The sequence below is a fragment of the Pristis pectinata genome, chromosome 37 (genome assembly GCF_009764475.1).
Source record: "Pristis pectinata isolate sPriPec2 chromosome 37, sPriPec2.1.pri, whole genome shotgun sequence".
NCBI classification, from domain to species: domain Eukaryota; kingdom Metazoa; phylum Chordata; class Chondrichthyes; order Rhinopristiformes; family Pristidae; genus Pristis; species Pristis pectinata.
This window is the reverse complement of record NC_067440.1, coordinates 13934845-13947878: the sequence shown is the minus strand read 5'-3', so window position 1 is coordinate 13947878 and position 13034 is coordinate 13934845. Positions and strand designations below refer to the sequence as shown.

Below are 13034 nucleotides of genomic sequence, written 5' to 3'. Positions count from 1 at the left end.
TCTGAAAGGCCGGTCCCCTGCGAGTGATTCCGGTTCCGGTTGCCGCCTCCCTGGCAGTCGAGCGGCGGGTGTGAGACGATGGTGGCGAAGCAGCGGATCCGGATGGCCAACGAGAAGCACAGTAAAAACATCACCCAGCGCGGCAACGTAGCGCGGAGCACCGTGAGTACTCACCAGCCCCGGGGCGCCACCGGCCCTCGGCGCCGGCCGCCAACTCAACCCTGTTTACGTGGCCAACTGGCAGCTTGCGTGCTCTCTTGCTTACGTCAGGACGCCGTGAGCTGATTGACGTCCACGGGACCCAATAGGTTTAAGGCTCAAGGCTTTGATTGGTTGCCCCGCACGTCAATACAGTATGGTACCGCCTTTGTGACGGCACTTGCGGCCAATTGATTGCAAGGGGCGGGGCACGCACTGCCAGCTCAGCACTGGGGGGGGACTGGAGAGGGATGGGGGTGGGTGGGGGGACTGGAGGGGATGGGGGTGGGTGGGGGGACTGGAGAGGGATGGGGGTGGGTGGGGGGACTGGAGGGGATGGGGGTGGGGGGACTGGAGGGGATGGGGGTGGGTGGGGGGACTGGAGAGGGATGGGGGTGGGTGGGGGGACTGGAGGGGATGGGGGTGGGTGGGGGGACTGGAGGGGATGGGGGGTGAGGGTGAACAAGAGGGATGGGGGACTGGAGGGGGTGGGGGTGAACGAGAGGGATTGGGGGGGTGGGGGGAACTGGTGAGGGATTGGGGGACTGGAGGGGGTGGGGGTGAACGAGAGGGATTGGGGGGGTGGGGGGAACTGGTGAGGGATTGGGGGACTGGAGGGGATTGGGGTGGGTGGGGGGAGCTGGTGGGGGTGGTGGGGAGTGATTGAGGGAAAGGTGCCGGGGTCCATGCTGAGCTGTCAGTCAGACAGTGTGGGGAACTATTTTACAGATAAGATGTCGCACTGGAGTTGGGTCTGAATACCCCTGTGGATGTGACAACTCTGTGGCATCTTTGGGTGACAGTGGCACTGCAGTTTGCACTGCTGCCTTACAGTGCCAGTGAGTTGTATTTGGTCCTGACTGCAGCTGCTGTCCTTGTGAAGCTTGTGTGTTCTCCCTGTGACCTCGTGGCCTCACCTGGGTGGTGTGGTCTCCTGCCTGCCTGCCAAGGATAGGCTGGTTGGTAGGTTAATTGGTTAAGTGCAAATTGCCCATGGTGTAGGTGGGTAGCAGGAGAGTCGGGGGGAGTTAGTGGGCATGTGAGAGAGAATATTTAACAGGGAATTTATCGGAGAAATAGGACAGATGAAAATGCTCAGAGTGGGCAGAGACCCGTTGGCACAAATGGTGTTCTGTCCGTCAATATGAGAAGGGAAATGCTGTGGGACATTGGGGAAGTGTCCCTGGTGTCCTGGGTTCACAGTTTACCCATGACCAATGTCACTGCCACATCTGTCTGGTCATTCTTCCCTTAGTTTTTGTGGGAGTCGCTATCTGTAAATTGCTTTTTTTTGACTCTAAATGTCTGTCATTAGCTGTGAATCACTGAGGTGGTAAAAGGTGCTATAACAATGTTTTCTAACGTGGGTTTTGCTTATGGTATGGACTGTCCTCTGCTGCCCCTCCCTTGAGCAATGTGCAGCCATTCGCTCTAAAATATAACATGATGAAGATGCTGCCACTGAGTTCCTTCTGGGGCGACCTCAGTTGTACGTCTGCTGCTGTGTAAATGTTTCTCTTTCCCCAGCAACTGCCAGAAATGGAACTGGACTGTTGTAACCCTGGTGTCACGTTTGAACCTGAGACATAGATCAGCTCTTTCACTTTTTACCTTTTTTTAACCTGTAACGTTGCCCACTTCTGCCTCACCTCCACTTGTCTGTCACTGAAACCCTTGTCTGTGCCTTTGTTACTTGCAGAATTGACTGTTCTAACACTTGCCTCCTTTGTTCTGCTCTCTATTATCATTCACGTGAAACTCTGCTGTGCTGTCCTAACTTGTACTGTGTCCTCATTGTCTGCAGATCTAACCTGGCTCCTAGTTACCATGTCTGTGGCCTGTGTCTTCCACTTCTGTGATATCCTCTCACACTCAAAGCCTGAGCTTTCTGTGCTCCCCGATTCTGCTCTTGTCTGGATCAACTTGTGATTCTTGGCCATTGGCGGCAATGCCTTCACCTGCCCGGATCCCGAGCTCTGGAATTCCGTCCCTAAACCTCTCCATCTCCCTCCCTCTCTTCACCTTTTAAAGTTTAAACTATTTAATCAAGATTTTGACCACCTTTCCTATTATCTTGCATGATTACAACAAAATTAATTTGATATAGAAAATGTCTTGGCAGAGTTTGACAATGAAAGACAATGAATAGGAGCAGATTTAGGCCATTCGGACCATCGAGTCTGCTCTGCCGTTCAATCACGGCTGATTTTTATCAACCCTATGCTCCCACCTTCTCACTGTAACCCTTAACCCCCTTACCGATCAAGAACCTGCTGATCTCTGCCTTAAATACACTTAGTACAATGAAGGAACCATGGTTGACAATAGACACTGAAAGGAAGAAAGAAGCTTACCTGAGGTTTAGAAATCAAGGATCAGACAGGGATCTGGAGAGTTACAAGGTAGCCAGGAGGGAGCTTAAGAATGGACTTAGGAGAGTTAGAAGGGGGCATGAGAAGTCCTTTGCGAGTAGGATTAAGGAAACCCCAAGGCGTTCTACACGTATGTGACGTATAGGAGGAACTCGAGTGAGGGTGGAACTGATCAGGGATAAAAGAGGAAACCTGTGCTTGGAGTCGGAAGGTGGAGGGGAGGTCCCTAATGAATACTTTGCTTCAGTTTTCACCAGTGAGCGGGACCTTGCCGTTTGTGAGGATGGCGTACGACAGGCTGATACGCTAGATCATGTCCACGTGAAAAAAGAACGTGTTGGAACTTGTGAAAAACATTAGGATAGATAAGTCACTGGGGCCGGACGGGATATATCCAAGGTTATTACGGGAAGCAAGGGAAGAGATTGCTGCACCTTTGTTGACTATCTTTGCATCCTCACTGGCCACAGGAATAGTGCCAGATGATTGGAGGGTGGCAAATGTTGTTCCTTTGTTCAAAAATGGGAGTAGGGATAACCCTGGGAATTACAGGCCAGTGAGTCTTACTTCAGTGGTGGGCAAATTACTGGAGAAGATTTTGGAGACAGGATTTATGAGCATTTGGAGAAGCGTAGGCTGATTAGGGACAGTCAGCATGGCTTTGTGAGGGGCAGGTCGTGCCTCACGAACCTGATTGAATTCTTTGAGGATGTGACAAAGCACGTTGATGAAGGTAGGGCAGTGGATGTGGCGTACATGGATTTTAGTAAGGTGTTTGATAAGGTCCCTCATGGAAGGCTCATTCAGAAAGTCAGGAGGCATGGGATCCAGGGAAACTTGGCTGTGTGGATTCAGAATTGGATCACCCATAGAAGACAGAAGGTGTTTGTAGTTGGAGTGTATTCTGCCTGGAGGTTGGTGACCAGTGGTGTTCCGCAGGGATCTGTTTTGGGACCCCTGCTCTCTGTGATTTTTATAAATGACTTCACAAAATCACAAGACAAAGGAGCAGAAGTAGGCCATTCGGCCCATCGAGTCTGCTCCATGAGCTAAACTAATACTATTCCTATCTAGCCCCAATTTCCGGCCTTATCCCCATATCCCTTGATACCTTGACTAATTAGATACCTATCAATTTCCCCCTTAAATGCCCCCAGTGATTGGGCCTCCACAGCTGTACGTGGCAAAGAATTCCATAAATCCACTACCTTCTGGCTAAAGAAATTTCTCCTCATTTCTGTTTTAAACTGGTACCCTCTAGTCGTGGACTCACCCACCAAGGGAAACAGCTTGGCCACATCTACTCTGCCCAGTCCTTTCAACATTCTAAATGTTTCTATGAGGTCCCCTCTCATTCTTCTGTACTCCAGTGAGTACAGTCCAAGAGCCGACAAATGCTCATCATATGTAAGAACTTTGGTTCCGGGAATCATCCTCGTAAATCTTTTCTGAGCCCTCTCCAACATCAGCACATCTTTCCTAAGATACAGGGCCCAAAACTGCACACAGTATTCCAAATGAGGCCTCACCAGTGCCCCATAGAGCCTCGTCAACATTTCCTTACTTTTATATACTATACCTCTCAAAATGAATGCCAACATAGCATTCGCTTTCCTTACCGCCGATCCGACCTGGTGGTTAACCTTTAAGGTATCCTGCACGAGTACCCTCAAATCCCTTTGTACTTCTGTACTTTGAATTTTCTCCCCATCTAGATAATAATCTGCCTGTTTATTTCTGTTTCCAAAGTGTACAACGGCACATTTCTCAACATTGAATCTCATCTGCCATTTCCTTGCCCATTCTCCTAAACTATCTCTCTGCAATCTTCCTATTTCTTCAATACTCTCTACTCCTCCACCTATCTTAGCCACAAAACTATTTACTCCATAATCCAAATCATTAATCTACAAAGTAAAAAGTGGCCCCAACACCAACCCCTGCGGAACACCACTGGTAACTGGTAGCCAACCAGAACAGGATCCCTTTATTCCCACCCTTTGCCTTCTGCCAACCAGCCAATGCTCCACCCGTTCCAATATCCTACTTGTAATTCCATGAGCTCTTATTAATTGTCGAAGGCCTTTTGAAAGTCTAAATACACAACATCCACAGCCTCTCCCTTATCCACCTTACCTGAGATTTCCTCAAATGGATGAGGATGTGGAAGGGTGGGTTAGTAAGTTTGCAGATGACACGAAGGTTGTTGGTGTTGTGGATAGTGTAAAAAGTTTGCTGTAGGTTACAACAGGACATTGATGGGATGCAGAGCTGGGCTGAGAAGTGGCAGATGGGAGTTCCACCTGGAAAAGTGTGAAGTGATGCACTTTAGAAGGTCACATTTGAAGGCAGAATACAAGGTTAACAGCAGGACTCTTAGCAGTGTGGAGAAACAGAGGGATCTTAGGGTCCATGTTCATTGATCCCTCAGGTTGCCGCGCAGGTTGATAGGGTTGTTAAGAAGGTATACGGAGTGTTGGCCTTCATTAGTCGGTGTATTGAGTTGAAGAGCCGCTAGGCAATGTTGCAAGTCTATAAAACTCTGATTAGACCGCACTTGGAGTATTGTTCAGTGCTGGTCACCTGATTATAGGAAGGATGTGGAAGCTTTAGAGAGGGTGCAGAGGAGATTTACCAGGATGCTGCCTGGATTGGAGAGCATGTTCTATATGAGGATAGGCTGAGTGAGCTGGGGCTTTTCTCTTTGGAGTGAAGGAGGATGAGAGGTGAACAAGATGATAAGAGGCATGGATTGAGTGGACAGTCAGAGACTTTTTCCCAGGGTGACAATGGCTAACATGAGGGGGCATAATTTTAAGGTGATTGGAGGATGTCAGAGGTAGGTTTCTCACACAGAGAATGGTGGGTGCGTGGAACGCACTGCCGGCAGACGTGGTGGGGGCAGATATATCAGGGACATTTAAGAGATTCTTAGATAGGCACATGAATGATAGAAAAATGGAGGGCTCTTGTGGGAGGGCAGGGTTAGATAGATCTTAGAGTAGGTTGAAAGGTTGGCACAACATCGTGAGCTGAAGGGCCTGTACTGTGCTGTATTATTCTATGTTCTATGTTCCACGGTCCTCTGTGGCAACGAATTCCACAGATTCGCCACCCTCTGGCTGAAGAAATTCCACCTCATCTCAGTTCTAAAGGACGTCCCCTTATTCTGAGGCTGTGCCCTCTGACCCTAATCATGTTTGTGTGTTAGATGGGATTGAGTTGCACTGTCTGATGTGGTAGGAGTGCAGTGGGACTTGTGGCTGGGATTAGCCTGTCACTTGGAACTGGGAGTGGGGTGTGTGGTGTCAGTGCACGGTGGGAGGGCATTGCCAGGCTGCCTCTGTTCACGTTGCTGGTCTCTGTTGTTTTCAAGCGGCCCCTACAGGAGGAGAAGGCCCCGGTCGCTCCCTGGTTGTTGGCTCTCTTCGTATTTGTGGTGTGTGGATCAGGTGGGTGTCTCATTTGTGCCCGTTTGTACACGGAGCTTGTTCCAGCTCTGGGAGAACCCTCCCATCAGTCCCATTGCTCTGTTCTCTCCCCACAACTCCGCACCTCCCCCTCGAGTGTTCTTCTGTCCCCCTTGAAAGTGCTCTCGGTTATCAGTTTTGTTTTAATGAGATCATTCACTTTAATAAGACCTGAGAAATTAATTTTCAGTTTATGGGCTTCCCCAATTGGCCTTGATGGTGAAGCCCAGACTTGAACTGCTGCAGTGCTAGTGGTGAGGGTGGGAGTGATCTGGGATTCACACCCAGGACTGCTGATATATTCCCAGGTCAGGATGGTGTGCAATGTGGAGGGTGTTCCCCTGCCTCAGTGACAGAGGCCACAGTGTGGGGTTGCTGTCAGTGACATTTTGTACCAAATTATGGTAATTATCCAAACTCTGACTCCTCTGGTCCCAGACCTGAATCCCAGTGCTGAGGGCAGGATGGACTGTTGTTCCCAAACCTGGACCCTGACGTGTCACTCAGCTGCAGAGTGAGTGTATTTCATTTTCAGGATCGAGTGGCAGTGGTTGATCCCTTGAGTCTGTTTTCCCTATCCACTAAGAACCTGACTAATGACCTAACCCCATCTCTTTGTGGGGGGGGTTCCCCCCCCACCCCCTTTCCATGAATCCTTGGTTCAAAATTAACACTTAATCCATTGCCATTTGAAGGAGAGTCGCCCTGCAATCTGGTTGTCGAAGTGTTTCCAAACTTCGTTCCAGAACCCCTTGCTCTGGAATTTAGACTATGTCCCTGGTGCCACACTCGCCAACGTGGGGAAAATCCTTCTCTCCGTGGTTCCTAATGGTTACAATCGAGTAACTGAATTGCAGGCAATATACTTTGTGCAGGGTATCTGTCTACTCAGACTAGTTTTAACGAGGCTCCCGTTTCTTTATTGGGGCCAGGTATGGTGTGGGGGTGGGGTGGGTGTCAGTGGGTGGTGGGGTTGGAGCAGAACCGTCAGTTTCAGACGAATGAAAGTCTAAGTGAAAGGGCACAGTGCATGGTGGGTTGAACCGTACAGTTCTGGTTGTGAATATCTGTGAGCAGCCCTGTTGCAAAGGGTTCAAACAACAGGAAACTGTGGGGCCCACGCATTCTATTCTAATTTTTGTTTCCTTCATTCCTCTGCAGCGATTTTCCAGATTATTCAGAGTATCCGGATGGGAGCTTGAAGGATGGTCCAGCTGGTGGGAACAATTTTCCGTGCGCCCACTGCTGATTCCTCTCTCGCTCTCTCTCTCTCTCTCTCAGAATCCAACTAATTCCTGAACAACAAACCTCTTGTCTTACAATGTTAGTGACATCAACAACAAATCTGAATCTGCAGTCAGTATTCCCCAGTGATAAGCAAGGCGGGTGCACCTTCTAGACAGTGATATATAAATATATATATATATATATATATATAAAAATATAATGTAACTTATAGAATTAAAGCAAAATTAATTCCTCTGGCAATCTGAGCAGCACACATATTCCAACTGTTGGATGCTGTTTTAATTGACCACTTTTCCTTGCCCTGTAAGCACAAGGCTGCCCCAACTCGTTCTTGACCAGTGCTGGGTGTACCTGCTCCAGGATCACTGGCAGTGTTAACCCTGGTCCTTGGTTCTTTTCTGTGTGGTAGCCTGGTTTTGTCTTGGAGTTGGCCTCTGCTGGAGCCTTACCTGGGCTTTTCTCTGCTGTGACCACAAGTCAGTCAATGTCTCCCACACCTTGTTGTACAACTTCTGCCATTGAAGAGACATGGGACTGACTGAAGGAATGGGAACACCACCGTTTCGTTTGAAAGCCTTGCCAGTCCAATCAGGTTATTTATGCATTTAGTCTTATTTGAAGGGTACAATTTGGCAGGTTTTATTCCCACATTTAGTCTGGAACTTTAGAAGGAAATGGGAACAAGATATGATATAAATCTGCATGCTGGCTTTATACATAAACCTAGCACTGTAGTACTCCTGTAGACTGATACTTTCTGACCCTGCACTATAGGGGAGATGGCAGGCTGCTCACACTGCCTCTCCACACTGGGTTACTGTGGACCACCTTCCTACAGGGACTGTCAGATCCCCTTTCGGGCACAAGAACTAACTGGTTTTGGAAGGTGCTGGATCACTGCAGATTTGTTTATTCATCTCCCATGTGCAGTGCATCATTCCCTCTCCCTAGCACTCATCCCAGATGCAGCGGGAGATGATCTCTTGGGACCAATCCATGACCAACTCGACTGACCCGTTTAGTGAAAGGACCTAGTTCCATCATTCATCCCCGCCCCAAACACAGCAAGTTTTTGTCGTAGGACCACTGACCAGTCAGGTTCACCTTCCTCTGCACATTCACGTGGCACCATCTGTCTCCAATGGGGCACCTCTACACCGCGCTATAAGCAGCCCTCTTGTGTGTTCTTGGCCATTGTTGCAGGAGGTTTAACTCTACTGCATCTGTGTTGTCCCTGTCCTGGGAATGTGTGATGGGACGGTGCGGAGTGAGCTTCATCTGTGTCTGACCCCAGGAGTGTGTGATGGGACGGTGTGGAGGGAGCTTCACTCTGTATCTAACCTGTGCCATATCTCCGCTTGATTGTTTCAGTACAAGTATTTTTATAACTAAAAGAAAATTGAGTTGTTGAACTGATAATTATTTCTGTAAATTTTTGTGTTCATAGATGCAAGGAATATTTCCACTAGAGAGTGAAAATCTTTGCATTTTAGACCCTCTGTAGGCAGTCCTCCCAGCTGAGGTATAACTTCTGATGCAGACTAAAGTTGCCTCTGTCCTGTCCTACCTTGTGCCTTCCTGCACTGGTGTGGCATTGCTTGCTGCTTCCCACACCAGCAGTCCTGTGGTCTCTATAGGATGGAAGTTCAATGGAATCGTCACAAGGGGTTGATTCTCCAGCTGTGGCGATTATAGTGACGTTGTGTGGTGTTCTGGGCTGATCTCTAATTTACACCCAGCACTCTGGAGATCATTGAACTCTGACCAAACTGACAACCCATTAGTGGTTTGGAGAGCAAGGGCTCATTGACTCACCACGAGCTGCCTGTTGTTGTCACCACAGTACAGCCACTCTGACAGGATTGGAGAGGTGGACTGTGTTGATTTTTGATCACTGAAGTAACCAGCCCTTCATCCAGTCTGACTTGCAACACACTGTCTTAACCTGTCACCAAGGAACTGCAGACCTCCACCATTGGGAGCCCTGGTTGCTCTGTGGCTCGGTGAAGAGAGGATCGGAGAGCAAACATGTCACATCTCAGTTAACCCATGTGCCAGTTCCAGTTGTACCTCTGTTGTGACAACCAGCAACCAGGGGTTGAAATTTCCCCCAGTATTTGGGCCCAGCTCTAGGCTGGATCACACCTCTTCCACTGCTTGTTAGACTAGAGTCTCGGCGGAACTGTTGCAACATCGTGGCGTGGCTCCCAGCACTGCGTGGTATTGCACAGAACATCCTGAGAATAAACCTCTTGTTCTGGTGCTTGCCTGCAGTCAGAGGGGTTGTGCTGCCCTCCAAACTGAGACTGTGCCGTCGCCCACACCCTGCTGTACAATCCTTGCGCTGATTACAAGCCTCTTTCAAATTAGTTCATCTCCCAGTGGTCTCTGCCTCAGGTCTACTGGCATTTGGTTTGAATTTTACATTTAAGTTCCCAAACCCTAAAAAGTGAATTTTGTACTCACTGCTTTTGCAATCCTGTAAAAGTTGTACTTACAGCAATAAAAGTATGTACCTGTCTCATTGTAAATTGGTGTGGTTTCTTGATTGATAAATCCACCAGCTGGGTCCTCGCCTGTTCCTCCTCATCTGTCTCAGTAGCAGCTCTGACCTATATGAGGAGCTCCTTCGTTCAAGTGTCTCCGGTGGAAATTGAACACCATGCCACGGTGGTGTAGTGATTAGAGCACCAGCAACCCAGGTTCAATTCCTGCTGCTGTCTGTAAGGAGTTTGTGTTCTCTCCGGGTGCTCCGGTTTTCCCCCGTCGCATAAATGTTATTACTACAAAAAAAGGGGTGGTACTGTGGGAGGGTCACTGAGGGAGGGGCAGTACTGAGGGAGGGGCAGTACTGAGAGAGGGTCACACTGTGGGAGGGGTGGTACTGAGGGAGGGTCACACTGTGGGAAGGGCGGTACTGAGGGGGGGGTCCCAGGGCCCGGTGTCTCTCGCGGGAGGTGGCTCGGCACAACCTGAGCCGCCTGGCGGACACGCCGACGGTGCCGTTCCGCGAGGCGCCGAGGCGGTTCTTGTACGGGCTGCTCCTGCACACCTTTCACTTCCTCGCCCTGGTCTGCTGGCCGGACACGCTGTGGCGGTCCGTCTTGCCGGTGGGTGGCGAGGGGGGTCCCCGGTGGGGGGGTCTCTACGTGGGAGTCCTCCCTCTGTACATCGGGGACCTGGGGTGGAGGGTGTTGCACCGGGCTGTGCCGTGCAACCAATTCTTGAGCCGGTTCACTGACACCCCGGCCGCCTGTCACTTCTGCGGCCGGGAGGAGACGGTGTACCACGCGTACGCGGAGTGCGAGAGGTTGCAGCCCCTCTTCGAGTACCTGCGGGGGCTGTTGCTGAAGTTCTGGTTGCACTTCAGCCCAGCACTGATGGTTTACGGGCACCCAGTGTGGCGCGGGGAGGGGCGCGTGGCAGATCTCCTGGTCGGTCTCCTGCTGGGCCTGTCCAAGCTGGCCATCCACGGGACACAGCGGCGGGAGGCCGAGGGTACCGGCAGGTCGGCCTGCCTGCCTGTCTTCCGCGCTTACGTGCGCGCGCGGGTGCATTTAGAGAGGGAGCACGCGGTTTCTGCGGGCACCCTAGCCGAGTTCTGCGCTCGGTGGGCCCCTCGGGATCGCGTGTGTTGTGGACGGTACAAACGCAATTCTTATTTGAAGTGTCGCGTTGACGGGTGTAGCATCGCGTGTGTGTTTCGTTAGTATTAGTTTGCATTCTCTACCGTGATATGTCGTTGCGTAGTTTCTTCTTTTCTGTATTAGATGTTGTGTATTGATACTGGTTGTCTTTTGTAGTGCTTTTAGTGAATAAACGTTTATTATTTAAAAAAAGGACAGTGGTGAGAGACTGCTGCACCGTCAGGGAGGCAGAACTGAGGGAGTGCTCTGTTGTTGGATGCCAAGGAGGCACAGTATTGTTCAAGCCCTCTACCCTTATTTACTGGATACCCTTGAATTGGTTGTGCAGGGAGTGGGAGATGATGAGCGGGTTCTGCGTATCCCCTTGGTGGCCATAACGTGTCTACACCGGGAATGCCCATTATCCTGAAATCACAGAGAGCTTGGGTATCACTGGCAATGGCAGTGTTCATTCCCCATCCCTAATTACTGTTGAACCAAGCAGCTTGTGTTTCCAACAGTATTGAAGAGTCGACCCCATTGATGGGTCTGGAATTGCATAGAGGTCAGACCAGGTGACCAACGCCTTCCCAGGAGAAGCAGTGATGAACCAGATGGTTTTTAATCATTATTACAAATCTTCAACATCATTCCTCATGACTACTTTTCTTTTAGATAATTAATTTGTAATTTGTAGCCATGTGGGATGTGAACTGAGTTTCTGGATTACTGGTCTAGTAATTTAACCACTGCACAAGAATGGTTTGGCTCCAGTTTGTCGAGTCTGGTGTTTTTCTTCCACAGAAGCCTCTCCCTTATCCCACCCACACGTGACCTTCCCTCCTGCATCTTCTCTAGCCTCCCTCTCACATAGAACAGGCTTTGGCAGACGTCAGGCTCTTTGTGCTACCAAATCACATTTGAAAGTTAGTAATGTATATTTGAAAAACATTTTGACACTGACAAGGTTCCACTTGGGACACTGACCAAAAGGTTAGAGCCAATGGCATCCAGGGCAAGTTGGTAATTGGATGTAAAATTGAGTTGGTTATAGGAGGCAGATGTTAATGGTGGAGGATGCTACTGTGATTGGAAGTCTGTGCCAGCGGTCTACCATAGGAATCAGTGTGGGCCCCTTGCTGTTTAATACATACATTAATCATTTGAATATGAATATAGGAGAATGATTGGTACATTTACAGATGACACAAACATTGGTGGTGTTGATCATGAAGAGCGTTATCTTGGGCTACAGGACAATGTTGATGAGTTGGTAAAATGGGCAGAGCAATGGCCAATGGAATTTAACCTGGATGTGTGAGACTAACCCTGGGAGAACGAACAAGGGTAGGAGAGACACTGTGAGTGGTAGGGTCCAAGGTAGGAATGAGGAACAAAAGGACCTCTGTGTACAAGAAAGAGGATCCCTGAAGGTGGCAGCATAGGTAGAATAGGTGGTGAAGAGGACACACAGTATGCTTGCCTTCATCAGCTGGGCATAGAATGTAAGAGCGTTAGTTAGGCCACAGCTGGAGTACTGTGTACACCACACTATGGGAAGGATATGATTGCCCTGGAGAGGGTGCAGAAGAGATTCACCAGGATGTTCCTGGGATGGAGTGCTTCAATTCTGAGGAGAGACTGGATAGGCTGGGTTCAATTCCCTTGGAGGAGGGTGAGGGAACACCTGATGGAGGTATATAAAATGATGAGGGGCACGGACAGGGTAGGTGGTAGGAAACTCTTCCCCATAGCAGAGGGCATTTGTAGGAGATTCAGCGGGGATCTAAGAAGAATTTTGTTTTAACCCAGGGGATGGTCAGTGGATGACCTGCACTGCCCAGTGGAAGCAGGTATTTTCATATTAACTATCTGGACAAGCACTTGAATCCCAGACCAAGTGCTGGACGAATGGGACTACTATTGATGGTCAGCATGGACAGGGTGGGCTGAAGGGCCTGTTGCTGTGTTGTGTCTTTAAAACTTGATATATACTTCAATGATCACCAGAAATCTCAGCAATAACAAGTTAAGGATTAACCATGAACCTGGCTTCAGCCACCATTTACAGAAGCGAGTTCCAACTGCCCATCCAGTCTGCACGTGGAAGTGTCTCTGAA

At 49.5% G+C, this 13034-nt stretch overlaps 1 protein-coding gene across 1 annotated transcript; it reads left to right on the top strand.

The window, feature by feature from the left end:
- On the top strand, window positions 1–9819 carry LOC127586620 (stress-associated endoplasmic reticulum protein 2). The gene is made up of 3 exons (XM_052044731.1): window positions 1–162; window positions 5947–6022; window positions 7202–9819. The coding sequence occupies exons 1-3, from the start codon at window positions 79–81 to the stop codon at window positions 7240–7242; spliced, it is 201 nt and encodes a 66-aa protein (XP_051900691.1). The 5' UTR covers window positions 1–78; the 3' UTR covers window positions 7243–9819.
- Window positions 9820–13034: the final 3215 nt, after the last annotated feature.

What these genes read in the sequence shown, in the direction of transcription:
- LOC127586620 (XM_052044731.1), top strand. Translation starts at nt 79, where the DNA reads ATGGTGGCGAAGCAGCGGATCCGGATGGCCAACGAGAAGCACAGTAAA. An exon ending in GCAACGTAGCGCGGAGCACC is followed by an intron (nt 163 to 5,946) that starts GTGAGTACTCAC and finishes GTTGTTTTCAAG; the next exon opens with CGGCCCCTACAGGAGGAGAA. An exon ending in ATTTGTGGTGTGTGGATCAG is followed by an intron (nt 6,023 to 7,201) that starts GTGGGTGTCTCA and finishes ATTCCTCTGCAG; the next exon opens with CGATTTTCCAGATTATTCAG.